Source organism: Tachypleus tridentatus, chromosome 5 (assembly GCF_004210375.1).
Source record: "Tachypleus tridentatus isolate NWPU-2018 chromosome 5, ASM421037v1, whole genome shotgun sequence".
Lineage (NCBI taxonomy): Eukaryota > Metazoa > Arthropoda > Merostomata > Xiphosura > Limulidae > Tachypleus > Tachypleus tridentatus.
The window spans coordinates 45,020,483-45,037,024 of record NC_134829.1 but is presented as its reverse complement, the minus strand read 5'-3'; the positions used below and the strand labels follow the sequence as shown (position 1 = coordinate 45,037,024).

Below are 16,542 nucleotides of genomic sequence, written 5' to 3'. Positions count from 1 at the left end.
GATAAGGAATAAGAATTTCAACCGTATTGTCTCTGTTAATAAACTGATGTGTTATCTTTATTGATTTAGCCTTTAGAGTTATTGTTAACATCAAAGGCAAGTTAAGGATCAGTCGGGTTAGGACTAAACTTTTCTACCAGTCCTATTATGATCGTGACTAAAGACTAAAAAAACAAACAAACGAAACCTCATAACGGTCCCTTTTTCGAACCCAGGCCTAAACATGTATTAATTCAAGGAAGTCATAAACGTTAAGTTTGGAATTTTTCTCTTGTTGTTCTTGACATTCTGCAGCGCAATATGCTAACCAAGACAACACATGCTGCTTTGCTCCAGCAATAAATACGTTATCAATGTGTTTATCGTATTTCTCTGGTCTACAAAACAATCACTTTTTGAGTGTCTGAGTTTTTGTCGGAAGGAAAAGCTTGTTTGGTCGTTTTCTTAAAGCAAAGCCGCATCGGGTTATCTACTAAGTCCACCTAGAGAAATCGAACCGCTGATTTTAACGTTGTAAATCCGTAGACTTATCGCTGTACCAGCGGGTCACGGGAAGTAAGAGAATAATTCGCTCTATGAGTCTTTGTTTTATTAAATAAAACATGGTCAACTGTCCACCTATCCACACGATGCTCGAGAAATTGATAACATTTTCGAATCTTTATGTTGAACAACTGTACAATAAATTTGGTTTAGATTACAGTATGAATACTTCTTGTATCTCCAACACATTATTATGTTTGATAGATGTAATATCCCTCCAACCTCAGCCCCCCAGTGGCTCAGCGGTATGTCTGCAGACTTACAACTTTAAAATCCGGGTTTCGATACTCGTGGTGAGCAGAGCACCGATAGCCCATTGTGTAGCTTTGCGCTTAATTCAAAACAACAACCGTAGGAAATTTTTCGTCATGATTTAAAGGATAATTAGGATGACTCGTAATGGAGATCGTTTTTCATATCTGTTTGTGTCGTTATATATATACGTATTTCAAAAACGTAGATTCGAAACGACGAATACGGTTTTTCCAATGATTACGTTGCTGTTATATCACCTATTGAAATTATTTATTTTACACTCTTTTCTTTTGATTTTGCTCCCCGCTAGTACAGCAGTATGTCTACGGATTTACAACGCTAAATTCGGGGGTTCAATTCCCCTCGGTGGGCTCAGCAGATAGCTTATGTGGCTTTGCTATAAGAAAAACACACGCCTTCTAAATATAGTATGCTTAAAAATGTTTTGTGGCCCGGCATGGCCAAGCGCGTTAAGGCGTGAGACTCGTAATCTGAGGGTCGCGGGTTCGCATCCCCGTCTCGCCAAACATGCTCGCTCTTTCAGCCATGGGGGCCTTTATAACGTGACGGTCAATACCACTATTCGTTGGTAAAAGAGTAGCCCAAGAGTTGGCGGTGGGTGGTGATGACTAGGTGCCTTCCCTGTTGTCTTACACTGCTAAATTAGGGACGGCTAGCGCAGATAACCATCGAGTAGCTTTGTGCGAAATTCAAAAACAAACAATCTTTTGATTTTTTATATCCCACACTCGCGGAGCGCCCACTGTTTTTTGAACCAGTGACAACAGCTTTGTAAAACTTCAACACTAATACAGATCAACTGATATGTGCAATTATATTAATACATGTCAAACTAATATCTTTCAAGCATAGATCTTCTATGTAAAATACGATAGGTAAAGAAATATAAAACTCTAGACTGACAGACGTTGGAATAACAACAAACCAAAGACCGATGAGGACACAAGATACAAATGAACCAAGCAAAATGCCGTATTTAGCCCAAACCAAACAAACTTTACAGTAAATATGGTTTCAGCAGTGAGGGTGAAACGACTACAACCCATCTGAGTCTAAACAGCTGTTCAGTATCAACATTTTAAAATGTGTTTGTGGCTGCTTACAGGAAAAACGTCCTGAAATTACAACTACTTAACAACTTGAAGTTAAAAACTTAGAATTTGGTTACTGAAAATAAATGTGAGTAACTCCAAATACACACTTGTTATATTGCCACGTACTCCTGTTTTATGTACGGATAAATATAATGATGAGTAAACTAGCGAAGTGTAAGTTTAAACTACCCGGAACAAAACCGAAACTCAAAAACTCATTTTGGCACCTTCTTTGAGTGAAATTGTTTACACTTAATCATTACATTTTGCACCTTCTTTGAGAGAAATTGTTTACACCTAATCATTACATCTTGGCACCTTCTTTGAGTGAAATTGTTTACACCTAATCATTACATCTTGGCACCTTTGAGTGAAATTGTTTAAACCTAATCATTACATCTTGGCACCTTTGAGTGAAATTGTTTACACCTAATCATTACATCTTGGCACCTTCTTTGAGTGAAATTGTTTACACCTAATCATTACATCTTGGCACCTTCTTTGAGTGAAATTGTTTACACCTAATCATTACATCTTGGCACCTTTGAGTGAAATTGTTTACACCTAATCATTACATCTTGGCACCTTCTTTCAGTGAAATTGTTTACACCTAATCATTACATCTTGGCACCTTCTTTCAGTAAAATTGTTCATACCCAATCATTAGTCCTGAAATAATTCATATATTTTTGCCTGTTATAACATTTATTATAAACAGCTAGCCAGATTGTTTTTTACATGTGAAATGCACAAAACACCTCAGATTTAAAGTGTGAGATTAATTACATTGTTGATGGTGTCTGTTAGCCGTTTAAAAACAAAATAAAACTCAACCAAGTTCAAGCTTTATTAGAATCGCTTCGAGGCTCAATAAACATTGAGTCGTTTGACATGTTGAGAGATTCAATTAAGTTATATATATGTACACACACTGATATCGTTTGTAAATTTTACAAAACGAAAACAAAACCAACAACACTGATTATCCCTGCATTAACCTGTTCAACATTTGCAAGATATTTTGCTACTTGACGGCCTAACAGTGAGAGCTTTGTGCTTAATGAACAGTTATAACATTCAAAGAAGCAGGTGTCGAATCATTAATACAAAATCAGTTCAAGGTACTAAAGTACAGATCGTAATAAACATGTCATATAAAATGCTATAAACAATCTATTAAGAATAATATACATGGAAGTGTTCTTATGACGTTCAAATGAGAATGTCAGACCTACAGAGAAACGATGGAAAAGATTAAAGGTTTTTGTTGTTTTCGCTTTTGTCAAATACGTTATCTTCAAAAAGACGTTTCAAATTTTTCAATTACAAGCTGTTAACATCCGGGTGACTGGAATCAGGCAGCAGTGATTATGTCCCAAGTAACGTCACTACTCGAATAAATTGTGACACTTTAAAAGGTAACTTGTACATATTATAACACTTATTTCTTGGTATACAATATGGATTTTAGTTGCGTTTCTAGCATTGTGTAATGCTTCTCTCGATAGTGACCGTTTACACACATTGTTTAACGTTTCCTGCACATTACACACATTTCTCTCGAAAGTGACTGGCCACACACACTGCGCAATGTTTTTTGCAGGCTACACACATTTCTCTCAAACGTGACTAGTCACATACATTGTGTAATATTTCCTCCAGGTTACACACATTTCTCTCGAAAGTGATCGGTCGCACACAATGTGTATGCTTTCTGCAAGTTTTACACATTTCTCTCGAAAGTGACCGGTCACACACACTGCGCAATGTTTTTTGCAGGCTACACACATTTCTCTCAAACGTGACTAGTCACATACATTGTGTAATATTTCCTCCAGGTTACACATATTTCTCTCGAAAGTGATCGGTCACACACATTGGGTAATGTGTCCTGCACATTCGACAGGTCAGTACAGCTTTAGTTCTTTGTGATGTATCATTACCGACCCTCCTTCCTTCATGTAACCTCTTAGGCCCTCCAAGGCGTGGCCGCTTTTAATATTTCTTGTCCTAAAGTTTAGGATAGAGGAGGAGCTCTTGTAACATCTCCATGGGAACAACTACACGCAACCTGATGATTGGTCAGTCGACGGTGTGACAGCTCTATATGCGAAGATCTATGTTAGCAATGTATGTTGCGCTGTAAATACTGTAGGTGTCCTGTGTAGTGTCCTGAATAATCATGACGAACCTGTAGCTGACGAGTGTCGACCAACCTCTCGAGAGCAGTGACCCATGAAAAGCCGTTAAGTACAGATAATCAAAAGGATGCTACCGCGTTGGTCACGCCAGAAGCGCACCAGGGCTGGCTTCTGTAGATGTGTAGATCCCACTTCCTCTGAAGTAACTTCAGGTTGTTATATCTGTAAAAACCAGTAAACTGTGAGCAAACATCGCTGTAAGAAGCACGCCGTTAAAAGTGATCACCTCGACAATTATACCAGGAAAATCTAACCCGCCATCATACTGTACTTTTTTTATGTTGTGTGGTATTTTCTAGAAAATTCCGAGTGCAGATCTGTATTCAAACGTTATCAACAAATCGTTTCTACTGTTAATTGACAAATAATAATAGTAACAAATCGTGTATGTAATTCTCAATCATTGGAACTAACACTTTAGTGTGTTTGTGCTGATTCATATGGTTTCACATCCGTCTCAGTGCCATCTGTTCAATGGTGTTTGTAAAGGTCCGTGAGGGAAAAGGTGTCACGCTCCCCGAACGCTGCAATCATGAGTCTTGGGAACGTTTCCGCGGTAACAGAATATGCTTTATTTGACCTGCAACTGCGTCAAATAGAAATTCGAATTGGCTATTTGTGTGTAAGTGTTTCAATGCACTCAAGTAGCTACAAGGTGGGTTGTGTTTGTCTCGCAATTGCTGATACCCGTTGATGAAATGGATTATATTCTTAAAAAAAACTTTATTTCTTTTCTATTCGGTTGCAGTCATGTAAATTAAGTTATCTTATTAATATATTAAAGTAAATAATATCCCTAAATGTTTAATTTGAAATATTTAATTATTCGTCGAAACTACACTCTGTTTTTAGGACGTAGATGTAAAAAATATCCGAGAATTATCTAGCACGTTGATTTTAATTTCTGATGAAAAAAACGCGAACGTCTGAGAAACATCTTCTAACAGGTGTAGTAGATCAGCAGATTTACTGATATATGTCTACAATATAGAGACAAATCAGTAATAGACGGTAGCTGATAAAGACGAATCTTTGATAAATACGTAGCTTGTAATATATTCACGTTAGTAAGTTCCGCTGTAAACCTCTCTCTGTTGGAATGACAAATACGTACACGTTGCGTGTCTCACCACGTAACTCTAGGACATGAGCCGTAGGACTTGAAGTTTGGTAAATAGAAAGTAAAAGCAGCGATGCTTGTCCTTAAACTTCATTTCTTCGGGTAAACCTGTATCGTAAAGTTTTATTATGCACTGGAGAGCTTACTGACAGTTTTATAGAATAAAAATAAGTGCGTCATAATTTTGAGTTTAAAATACAGATGGCTGCAGGAAGAAAGAATGATATTAATATAAATTCTGCGTTAATGTGTAGACAGTGGTGGAAAGTGTGTTGGGTGTACAGCGATCAGTACAAATTATACAGAGAGTTGTACGGACGGAAGAAGGAAGCCAAACCATCAGAAGCAACGTAAGTAGGAAGGTTTCTAGTAAGCAGTAGAATTCATCCACAAAATAACCTTTATTGTGTGTGTGTATCTCGTCCTATCACGTTTATTATCACTCTGAATCGTTAAGACATTCATTATTATTATTTGTCAGTAACAAAAATAGTGGTTTTGTAAATTATTTTTGCTTCTAATTTATATACACGTTGAATATTCACAAAACTATACATCAAAGACATTAGAATGACATAACTCAAACATTTGTTAACTGAACAGGGAAAATTCACTTTAATGTCCCAATTTTTCAGTTTTGGTTTTTGAAAGTCCTCTACACTTGTGTCTCCACAACAGGCATTTGCCGTCCATTCTACAAAGTTTCAACATTTCTTTTGCTTATTTACTGTCCCTAAGCTATTCAGCCACCATATACTTTAGGCGATTTTATTTTCTGTCCTTATGATAATAACCGAACGTATGAGGACTTATTGCCCTTACTTGCTGTCTTGTCACTGATGGATATCATGTAAATGGTCCTCGGAATCCTCTGGTAATTTCAACCATGATGATACTAAGAGATCAATCTTCACAAAAACCCGGAATCTTCAACAGATTATTCTTCTTTTGCTCAAGTCTTGTTAAAAGGCAACGTTTGACTGTTTTCTCTATAGATGTGCTTTTAAAGGTGATTACGATGGATGGCGCTTATCTTAGATCATCTTTTCTCTGGACTGTCGCCCTTCATGTTGATCGTCACTGGAACTCGAATCTCTTCTGTTGTAATTATTGTGTGCTGCACACAAACGGCTTGGACGTAATTTATGGATTTATCTACTGCGTTCTGCATAAAGTAATTTCGCAAAATATCTGTTAATCAACACATCATGTTGTATGGACAAACTTCCCACAATGATGACGCAATAGAGGCGACTTCCAACGTTTTTTTTTTTCCGCAACTTTATGACCTCTTGATTTTTTTTGCTTCAACTCTGAAGGCATTTTCTGAGTTACCATATCAGGTCAAATAAATGTATGTGTAGAATCAGAGTTAATCGAAATATTACAAGGCTTCCCATTAATGGATCGATTTACTTTTGGACTGATTTGTTTATATAATAAAATCTTATCTCATATGGAGGAGACGGAATATTCCCATATTTAATATATTGCCTCCTTAGTTTATTATCAACGGTTTGTATTCAGCACAGTTTCGGAAATAATATCTATATTTTCACACATTATCACAGTTCTGTTTTTCTGTCATTCTCTGGGAGAAGTTTCCTGAAGGATTTTGTTCCCGGTAATATCTTTTATTAAGCTGTAACATAAACATTTTCTGTCTTGTCGCTTATTTCTTCCATTATGAGTGAACAGTTGCTTAATTAATCATTTGAGCTTTTCTTTAATTTTCTACCTCTTTTCATCTTCTGCTCAGTTTCTACCTCTGTCTTCCTTTAATCTAATATTCTTCTGATTTGTGTAAACCTCCTGTTGATAGAACGTGTTTCTATTGTGAGAACACTAGTGTGAGAATTATGAGGCTTAACATTAACTGAGGTCCAGGCACCATGTCTGATGTAAATAGATGCTTAATAAAGCCTTAGCTCTTGCGTCTTTACGATGGTTTAATTTTCTAACTTTAGTGAATGTATTAGCGTTTGCTGGTTAATTTGTTTGTTGTTAAGTAGAAACCTACACAACGGGTATCAAAACCCACTTTTATAGCTCTATAAGATCTCAGTTACCTTCAAACATGCAACATATGCTATAGTGACAATATAATATTATATTGTAACATTCCTGTTAATATAACGTGTTTCTAGTGTGAGAACATCTTCGAACAGGTAACATATGCTATTGTGACAATATAATATTATACTAGTATGTGTAACACTCCTGTTAATATAACGTGTTTTTTATTGTGAGAACGTCTTCGAACGGTCTACATATGCTGTAGTAATAAAAATGATCGTCTTAAAAGTTGAGGTTTTAGGTAGTCTAAATATCTCAAGCCGGTTTGTATGTACACGTGGGCTATTTGTTGAACATCGATTGGATCTCCAAGCTGGGGACCAGCCTCAACAAAACGTTTTCGTTTTCTTAAGAGATCATTAAATGCAGCGATTCCATATTTAGTTAAGAATACGATAACATTGTTTCGCACGTGAGTTGCGTTACACCTTCCCAGATAAGAAATTAAACCAGTTGTAAAATGATGATACATCCGCCAGGGTGACTCATATAGAGATGTAGCAAGAAAACCGAGTAAGCCAATGATTCGTGTAACAGCTGAATGTTTTGAAGCAACCAAACTACAAAAATCAAGCACTGTAGTAAGATTGTTTACTATGATGTATATTTGATTTGTTTTCCCATTTAATGTATATTACATACACATATCTTTAAGATATTTTTAAGCTTTAAAAGTGTTATAACAACAAATTATATTTTAAACATACAACAAACGCTATTCTACACTCACAAACACAATGGTGTTAGCTTACTGTGTTGATTGTTTTATTTTGGGATGAAAAATATAGATACACAAAGGACATAAAGCATTATTGTAAGATGTGGCCTGGCATGGCCAGGTGGTTAAGGAGCTCGACTCGTAATTGGAGGGTCGCAGGTTCGAATTCCTATCGCCCCAAACATGATCGCCCTTTCAGCCTCTGGACTGTGACTGTCAATCTCACGATTCGTTGGTAAAAGAGTAGCCCAAGAGTTGGCGGTGGGTGATGGCTAGCTGCTCTAGTCGTCCATAATTTACTAGTGTAAGACCAGAGAGAAAGCCGTTAGTCATCACTGTTAGTCTTACACTAGAGAGAAGTCCGTTAGTCATCACTGTTAGTCTTACACTAGAGAGAAGTCCGTTAGTCATCACTGTTAGTCTTACACTAGAGAGAAGTCCGTTAGTCATCACTGTTAGTCTTACACTAGAGAGAAGTCCGTTAGTCATCACTGTTAGTCTTACACTAGAGAGAAGTCCGTTAGTCATCACTGTTAGTCTTACACTAGAGAGAAGGCCGTTAGTCATCACTGTTAGTCTTACACTAGAGAGAAGGCCGTTAGTCATCACTGTTAGTCTTACACTAGAGAAAAGGCCGTTAGTCATCCCTGTTAGTCTCACACTAGAGAGAAGGCCGTTAGTCATCCCTGTTAGTCTTACACTAGAGAAAAGGCCGTTAGTCATCCCTGTTAGTCTTACACTAGAGAAAAGGCCGTTGGTCATCCCTGTTAGTCTTACACTAGAGAGAAGGCCGTTAGTCATCACTGTTAGTCTTACACTAGAGAGAAGGCCGTTAGTCATCACTGTTAGTCTTACACTAGAGAGAAGGCCGTTAGTCATCACTGTTAGTCTTACACTCTAGAGAAGGCCGTTAGTCATCACTGTCAGTCTTACACTAGAGAAAAGGCCGTTAGTCATCACTGTTAGTCTTACACTAGAGAGAAGGCCGTTAGTCATCACTGTTAGTCTTACACTCTAGAGAAGGCCGTTAGTCATCACTGTTAGTCTTACACTAGAGAGAAGTCCGTTAGTCATCACTGTTAGTCTTACACTAGAGAGAAGGCCGTTAGTCATCACTGTTAGTCTTACACTAGAGAGAAGGCCGTTAGTCATCCCTGTTAGTCTTACACTAGAGAGAAGGCCGTTAGTCATCACTGTTAGTCTTACACTAGAGAGAAGGCCGTTAGTCATCACTGTTAGTCTTACACTAGAGAGAAGTCCGTTAGTCATCACTGTTAGTCTTACACTAGAGAGAAGTCCGTTAGTCATCACTGTTAGTCTTACACTAGAGAGAAGTCCGTTAGTCATCACTGTTAGTCTTACACTAGAGAGAAGTCCGTTAGTCATCACTGTTAGTCTTACACTAGAGAGAAGGCCGTTAGTCATCACTGTTAGTCTTACACTAGAGAGAAGGCCGTTAGTCATCACTGTTAGTCTTACACTAGAGAAAAGGCCGTTAGTCATCCCTGTTAGTCTCACACTAGAGAGAAGGCCGTTAGTCATCCCTGTTAGTCTTACACTAGAGAAAAGGCCGTTAGTCATCCCTGTTAGTCTTACACTAGAGAAAAGGCCGTTGGTCATCCCTGTTAGTCTTACACTAGAGAGAAGGCCGTTAGTCATCACTGTTAGTCTTACACTAGAGAGAAGGCCGTTAGTCATCACTGTTAGTCTTACACTAGAGAGAAGGCCGTTAGTCATCACTGTTAGTCTTACACTAGAGAGAAGGCCGTTAGTCATCACTGTTAGTCTTACACTCTAGAGAAGGCCGTTAGTCATCACTGTCAGTCTTACACTAGAGAAAAGGCCGTTAGTCATCACTGTTAGTCTTACACTAGAGAGAAGGCCGTTAGTCATCACTGTTAGTCTTACACTCTAGAGAAGGCCGTTAGTCATCACTGTTAGTCTTACACTAGAGAGAAGTCCGTTAGTCATCACTGTTAGTCTTACACTAGAGAGAAGGCCGTTAGTCATCACTGTTAGTCTTACACTAGAGAGAAGGCCGTTAGTCATCCCTGTTAGTCTTACACTAGAGAGAAGGCCGTTAGTCATCACTGTTAGTCTTACACTAGAGAGAAGGCCGTTAGTCATCACTGTTAGTCTTACACTAGAGAGAAGGCCGTTAGTCATCCCTGTTAGTCTTACACTAGAGAGAAGGCCGTTAGTCATCACTGTTAGTCTTACACTAGAGAGAAGGCCGTTAGTCATCCCTGTTAGTCTTACACTAGAGAGAAGGCCGTTAGTCATCACTGTTAGTCTTACACTAGAGAGAAGGCCGTTAGTCATCACTGTTAGTCTTACAGTTAGCAGTTAGCTTTCGTGTAGCTTTACACGAAATACAAAAACAAAACAAACAAACATTATTGCACCAGCAGACGGACACCAAAATAATTTTAAGTTGTTGTTTTTTAAGTTGTAATTGACACGAAAGAACTACTCGTGTCTTTTTGCTTGTGGTTTAGATGATTCATTAGCTATGTAATAAAATAATAGAGAGAGTGATAAGGCGGGTACCACAGCTGGTTCGAATGAAAGGTTACGGTAGGCGAATTGGTACCATCAATTAAGGTTAGTCAAACAGTTCACATTATAAATTCCGGTTTTAGGGATACTTTTAAACCTTGAAGACTGTTAAACATTTCCGCGTGGTTTTTTTACCAGATTTTATGGTTGAACTAACTAAATATTGTTATAGTTTTCAAACAATGTGCTTTTAATGGACCACCATGAATGGTTACTACATGTCAACATGACTCTTTTAAAATTATATTAATATCGCCACAAGGCTCCAGTTGACATGACCACCATGAATCGATACCGGTAACGTGACTTTTTAATTATTTTGATATTATTATAATATTGTAATTGTAGCTGCCATGGCCACCAAGAATCAATACTAGCAACATTATTTATTAGTCGTTTTGATATCATCATAGGTTGAAGTTGGTGTGGCTTTATTCGATTGACCTTTTGAGACAATTTTGTGTTAATGTCAGACAACTTCACACGACCTATGTTAGATACCTACACACTATAACTATTTCTAGATTACTTATATTAAACAACTTCAAACACCTAATGTGTGACAGTCACTTTAGGCGTAGTTATAACGACATCACCTTATTCTACCTACTAAATATATTCTAAAAACAAGCAAACAAACGAGTGCATGCGTTTTCTTAAAGCAAAGCCATATTAGGCTATCTGCCGAGTCCTCCGAGGGGAATCAAACCCCTGATTTTAGCGTTCTAAATCCGTAGATTTACCGCTATACTCGCGAGGGGAGCAAACAAATAAATAAAAATCTTAATACATGTGTTACCAGATGATTTTATTTGTTTTAAGACACTTCTACACATAAAATAGAGAGTTTTTACCGTTCGGTGAAAATTTCTGATTTGTGTGTTACCAGGTGATTTTATTTGTTAGAGAACTCTACGCATGCACTAGAGAGTTTTTACTGCTCGTAGAAAACCCCTGGTTTGTATGTTACTAAATGATTTTAATTTTAGAAACGTCTACACATGCACTAAAGAGTTTTTAATGCACGTACAAAGTTCCTAGTTTCTTTGTCATTAGGACCAAGTGATTTTGCTTGCTACATAATTTTACAATACAAAATACTGACTGTTGGTAGAACATTCCATATCACATTGGTGAGGAGATTTCTGACATATATATTAAAACGTTTTCATAACTATGGCAAATAGTGGTCTTCACCAATCAGCTAATGCAAGTGATATTGCTTGTCTATTGTATCTTAATATTTGGTTTTTGTATCCATAGGCTTGCTCTTTACCTTCAACAACAATTTAACACCAAAAGTTTCATTTATCTGTCGTATATTAATATTTTGTTATTGTATCCAGAGGGTTACACCTTACCTTCAACAACAATACCAAAAGTTTCATTTATCTGTCGTATCTTAATATTTGGTTATTGTATCCAGAGGGTTACACCTTACCTTCAACAACAATACCAAAAGTTTCATTTATCTGTCGTATCTTAATATTTGGTTATTGTATCCAGAGGGTTACACCTTACCTTCAACAACAATACCAAAAGTTTCATTTATCTGTCGTATATTAATATTTGGTTATTGTATCCAGAGGGTTACACCTTACCTTCAACAACAATACCAAAAGTTTCATTTATCTGTCGTATCTTAATATTTGGTTATTGTCTCCAGAGGGTTACACCTTACCTTCAACAACAATACCAAAAATTTCATTTATCTGTCGTATCTTAATATTTGGTTATTGTATCCAGAGGGTTACACCTTACCTTCAACAACAATACCAAAAATTTCATTTATCTGTCGTATCTTAATATTTGGTTATTGTATCCAGAGGGTTACACCTTACCTTCAACAACAATACCAAAAGTTTCATTTATCTGTCGTATCTTAATATTTGGTTATTGTCTCCAGAGGGTTACACCTTACCTTCAACAACAATACCAAAAATTTCATTTATCTGTCGTATCTTAATATTTGATTATTGTATCCAGAGGGTTACACCTTACCTTCAACAACAATACCAAAAGTTTCATTTATCTGTCGTATCTTAATATTTGGTTATTGTCTCCAGAGGGTTGCACCTTACCTTCAACAACAATACCAAAAGTTTCATTTATCTGTCGTATCTTAATATTTGGTTATTGTATCCAGAGGGTTACACCTTACCTTCTACAACAATTTAATACCAAAAGTTTCATTTATCTGTCGTATCTTAATATTTGGTTATTGTATGCAGAGGGTTACACCTTACCTTCAACAACAATACCAAAAGTTTCATTTATCTGTCGTATCTTAATATTTGGTTATTGTCTCCAGAGGGTTACACCTTACCTTCAACAACAATACCAAAAGTTTCATTTATCTGTCGTATCTTAATATTTGGTTATTGTCTCCAGAGGATTACAGTTTACCTTTTACAACAATTGAATACCAAAAGTTTCATTTATCTGTTGTATCGTAATATTTGGTAATTTTCGAAAGATATTTTTACCTTACCTCCAACAATTATACCAAAAATTTCATTTGTCTATTTTATCCTTAAAATGTGGTTACTCTTTGATAAAGACAATGGTCGTGATTTTCATTGTTCGTCCTGTTAGACAGTATTACTTACACAGTGAGTTAGTTAGTTCTCATTGATAGCCAGTTCCTTGTTAATGTTGCACGTTTCCTGTCAGTGGTAGCAACTACTGTACAGCTTGTTTGTATTCATAAGTTTTTGTACTTGCTGTATGTTATCTACAGTTGACAGCATCTTGATGTTATCCAACTTTATGTTGTGCAACACCAAGATTCTTGTTAATATGACAAATAATCTGTGATCCATCTAGGAAACGCAAGAATGACAAGTATTTATATAAACATTGAAATTGGTCCTTTTTTGTATTTCTACCAAAGAACACAATGGTTTAGGATTTGTTGGTGCCTCTTTGTTCGGATTTATTGAACAACAGCTAAAATTATTTGAATAAACTAGTGAGTCTTAAAAATGAATGTGGTCGTTGATGTTGTACTTGTTCGTTTTTTTAATTTTGTGCAAACCTACACCAGGGCTATCTGCGCTAGCCGTTTCTAATTTAGCAATGTAAGACTAGAGGAAAGGCACCTTGTCATCACCACTCACCATCAACTCTTGGGCTACTCTTTTACCAACGAATAGTGAGATTGACCGTCATATTATAAAGCCCCCACGACTGAAATGGCGAGCATATTTGGTGTGAGGGGGATTTAAACCCGTGACCCTTGGATTACGAGCCGAGCGCCTTAACCCACCTGGCCATGCTGGGCCTTTGTGTTGTAAGTAAACGTACAATTATTTTTTTATTTGAAACTTGGATTTTTTTTGTCAGAAAATTCTCCGCTGTTTTTGATAATAATAATAGACGTTATTTATCGAAATCTTATAAATAAACATTATATTTAAGGTAGATTGGTATCAATATATTTTCTCCATAATCATGTTTTTTTTAGCTAGAGAGAAGTAATGCCTATTTTCAAACATAACCCGGCCTGGCATGGCCACATGGTTAAGGCACTCGACTCGTAATCCGTGAATTGCAGATTCAAATTCCCGTCACACCAAACATGTTCGCCCTTTCAGCTGTGGGAGCGTTACAACGTGACGGTCAATCCCACTATTCCTTAGTAAAAGAGTAGCTCAAGAGTTGATGGTAGGTGGTGATGACTAGTTGCCTTCCGTTTAGTCTTACACTGCTAAATTAGGGACGGCTAGCGCAGATAGCCCTCGAGTAGATTTGCGCGAAATTCCAACCAAACCAAACAGTAAGCCACAAGTAATTACGTCATAAACGTTGTTAAAGTATTTTTCAGTCAATTTGTTTGCCTTAAAGTAGACAACAATACGTTTTAAAACTCGAAATGTGCATCACCACAGCGATCAGCCATAAACATATTACACAGCTTATTTCTCACGAGCAATGAAAATTGCAAATTTCACGCAGAATTAGGACTCCTAACGAGCAAACTTCGTCATTAAGCTGTCATAAAAAGACCTGCACTCAAGAATGATTTATAAGTCCGCTACTGATGTGGTCACCTTTTTTTCTTTGTCCGTATTCTACTTTCTTCTTTTTTTCTAATACATAAATATATTTTTCAGGTCCGGAAAAGATGATTCATAAGTAATAAACCTGTTACAGAAAGTGTTTACATAACATTATGTTCGCATGCTTAGCAGTTTACCTGCACATTCAGCGGTGTTTTTTTTTTTTATCTTCTTTCCCACAGTACGTTTCGTTCGTTCGCCTTGAATTTTCTTCTTCCAAAACACCTGGTTACGAGCATGTTGAAGAGAATTTACAGAAGTTTGGACACAAATTTTCAGTTTTATAAAACGTTTTTATCGGTTAGTCACGCTGTTTGCGCACGGAGAATCAGTTTTATTTGTTTTGAACTTAAGACACTCGACTCGTAATTTGAGGGTCGAGGGTTCTAATCCTCGTCACACCAAAAATGCTCGCCCTTTCAGCCGTAGAGGCGTTATAAAGTACGGTCAATCCCACTATTCGTTGGTAAAAGAGTAGCCCAAGAGATGGCGGTGGGTGGTGATGACTAGCTGCCTTCCCTCTAGTCTTACACTGCTAAATTAGGGACGGCTAGCGCAGATAACCCTCGAGTAACTTTGTGCGAAATTGAAAACAAACCAAACCATTTTTGCTCTCCAAATCAGTGTGGACCCCGAAATGGGCAAATTATGAGAAATGTGCGTTAGTGGGGAAGATACAGTCATTTGGAAAAGTTAGGACACCCTATGAAAGCCTGTGTATTTTTGTAACATTTTTGATATAGATACTTAATCTCAATTTCAACGATACTGAGAGATTATAGGAATATAACTAAACAATTAAAACTGAAGAAAAGACTTTTCAAGATCTTCTGTAAATGTAATTCTACAAAATGCATATTCTAACTGAGGAAAACGTTAAGACACCCCCACATTTATTCCCACTTTATTCACACCAGGTGCACATGATTAGAAGACCGTTACTCCGCATTTTGAATGAGGCTTGCCCTATTTAAACCTCAGACATTTAGTTTGGTGTGCTCCTGACTGTTGAAGTGAGAGTGAGCATCATGGTGAGAGCAAAAGAGCTGTCTGAGGCCTTCAGAAAAACAATTATAGCTGCTTATGAGTCTGGTAAGGGATTTGAAAAGATTCCCAAAGATTTTGAAATCAGCCATTCCACTGTCCGGAAAACAGTCAACAAGTGGAGGGCTTTCAAAACAACTGCCAACATGCCTAGGTCTGGTCGTCCAAGCAAGTTCACCCCGAAAGCAGACCAGACCGCAAGATGCTAAAAGAGGTCTCCAAGCACCATAACATGTTATGATGGGACCTACAGCAGGCTCTGGCTACTGTTGATGTGAAAGTGCATGCCTCTGCAATCAGAAAGAGACTGCACAAGTGTAACTTGCATGGGAGGTGTGCAAGGAGGAAACCTTTGCTCTCTAAGAGAAACATCAAGGCCAGAATGAAGTTTGCCAGAGAGAATGTAGACAAAGACTAGGACTTCTGGAATAATGTTCTTTGGACAGATAAGTCCAAAATTGAATTATTTGGACACCAGAACAGAGGACATTGCGTAAACCAAATACAGCATTCCAGGAAAAGAACTTCATACCAATTGTGAAGCATGGAGGTGAAAGTGTCATGGTTTGGGGCTGCTTTGCTGCAGCAGGACCTGAACAGCTCACAATCATAGAATCCACCATGAATTCTACTATGTATCAGAGGGTGCTTGAGGATCATGTGAAACCATCTGTACGAAAATTAAAGCTGAAGCGGAACTGGACCCTGCAACACGACAATGACCCAAAACATACCAGTAAATCCACCAAGGACTGGCTGAAAACTAAGAAATGGAGAGTCCTGGAATGGCCGAGTCAAAGCCCAGATCTTAATCTCATTGAGATGCTGTGGGGTGACTTGAAACGGGCTG

The 16,542-nt window shown here is 37.5% G+C and overlaps 1 protein-coding gene across 6 annotated transcripts in view; it reads left to right on the top strand.

Annotated features, from left to right (window-relative positions):
* The window catches only part of LOC143251063 (uncharacterized), a 93,901-nt gene that overhangs the window by 36,180 nt on the left and 41,179 nt on the right, over positions 1–16,542 (top strand). The window contains exon 1 of one of the 6 annotated variants that reach the window (XM_076502413.1): positions 4,081–5,584. The exons of 4 other annotated variants lie outside the window; for them this stretch is intronic. In XM_076502413.1, the coding sequence (XP_076358528.1) occupies positions 5,436–5,584 (149 nt within the window). In that variant the 5' untranslated portion in view covers positions 4,081–5,435. Of the gene's footprint in view, positions 1–4,080; positions 5,585–16,542 lie in introns of those variants that run through there. One more of the 6 variants, XM_076502410.1, reaches the window with a different exon arrangement.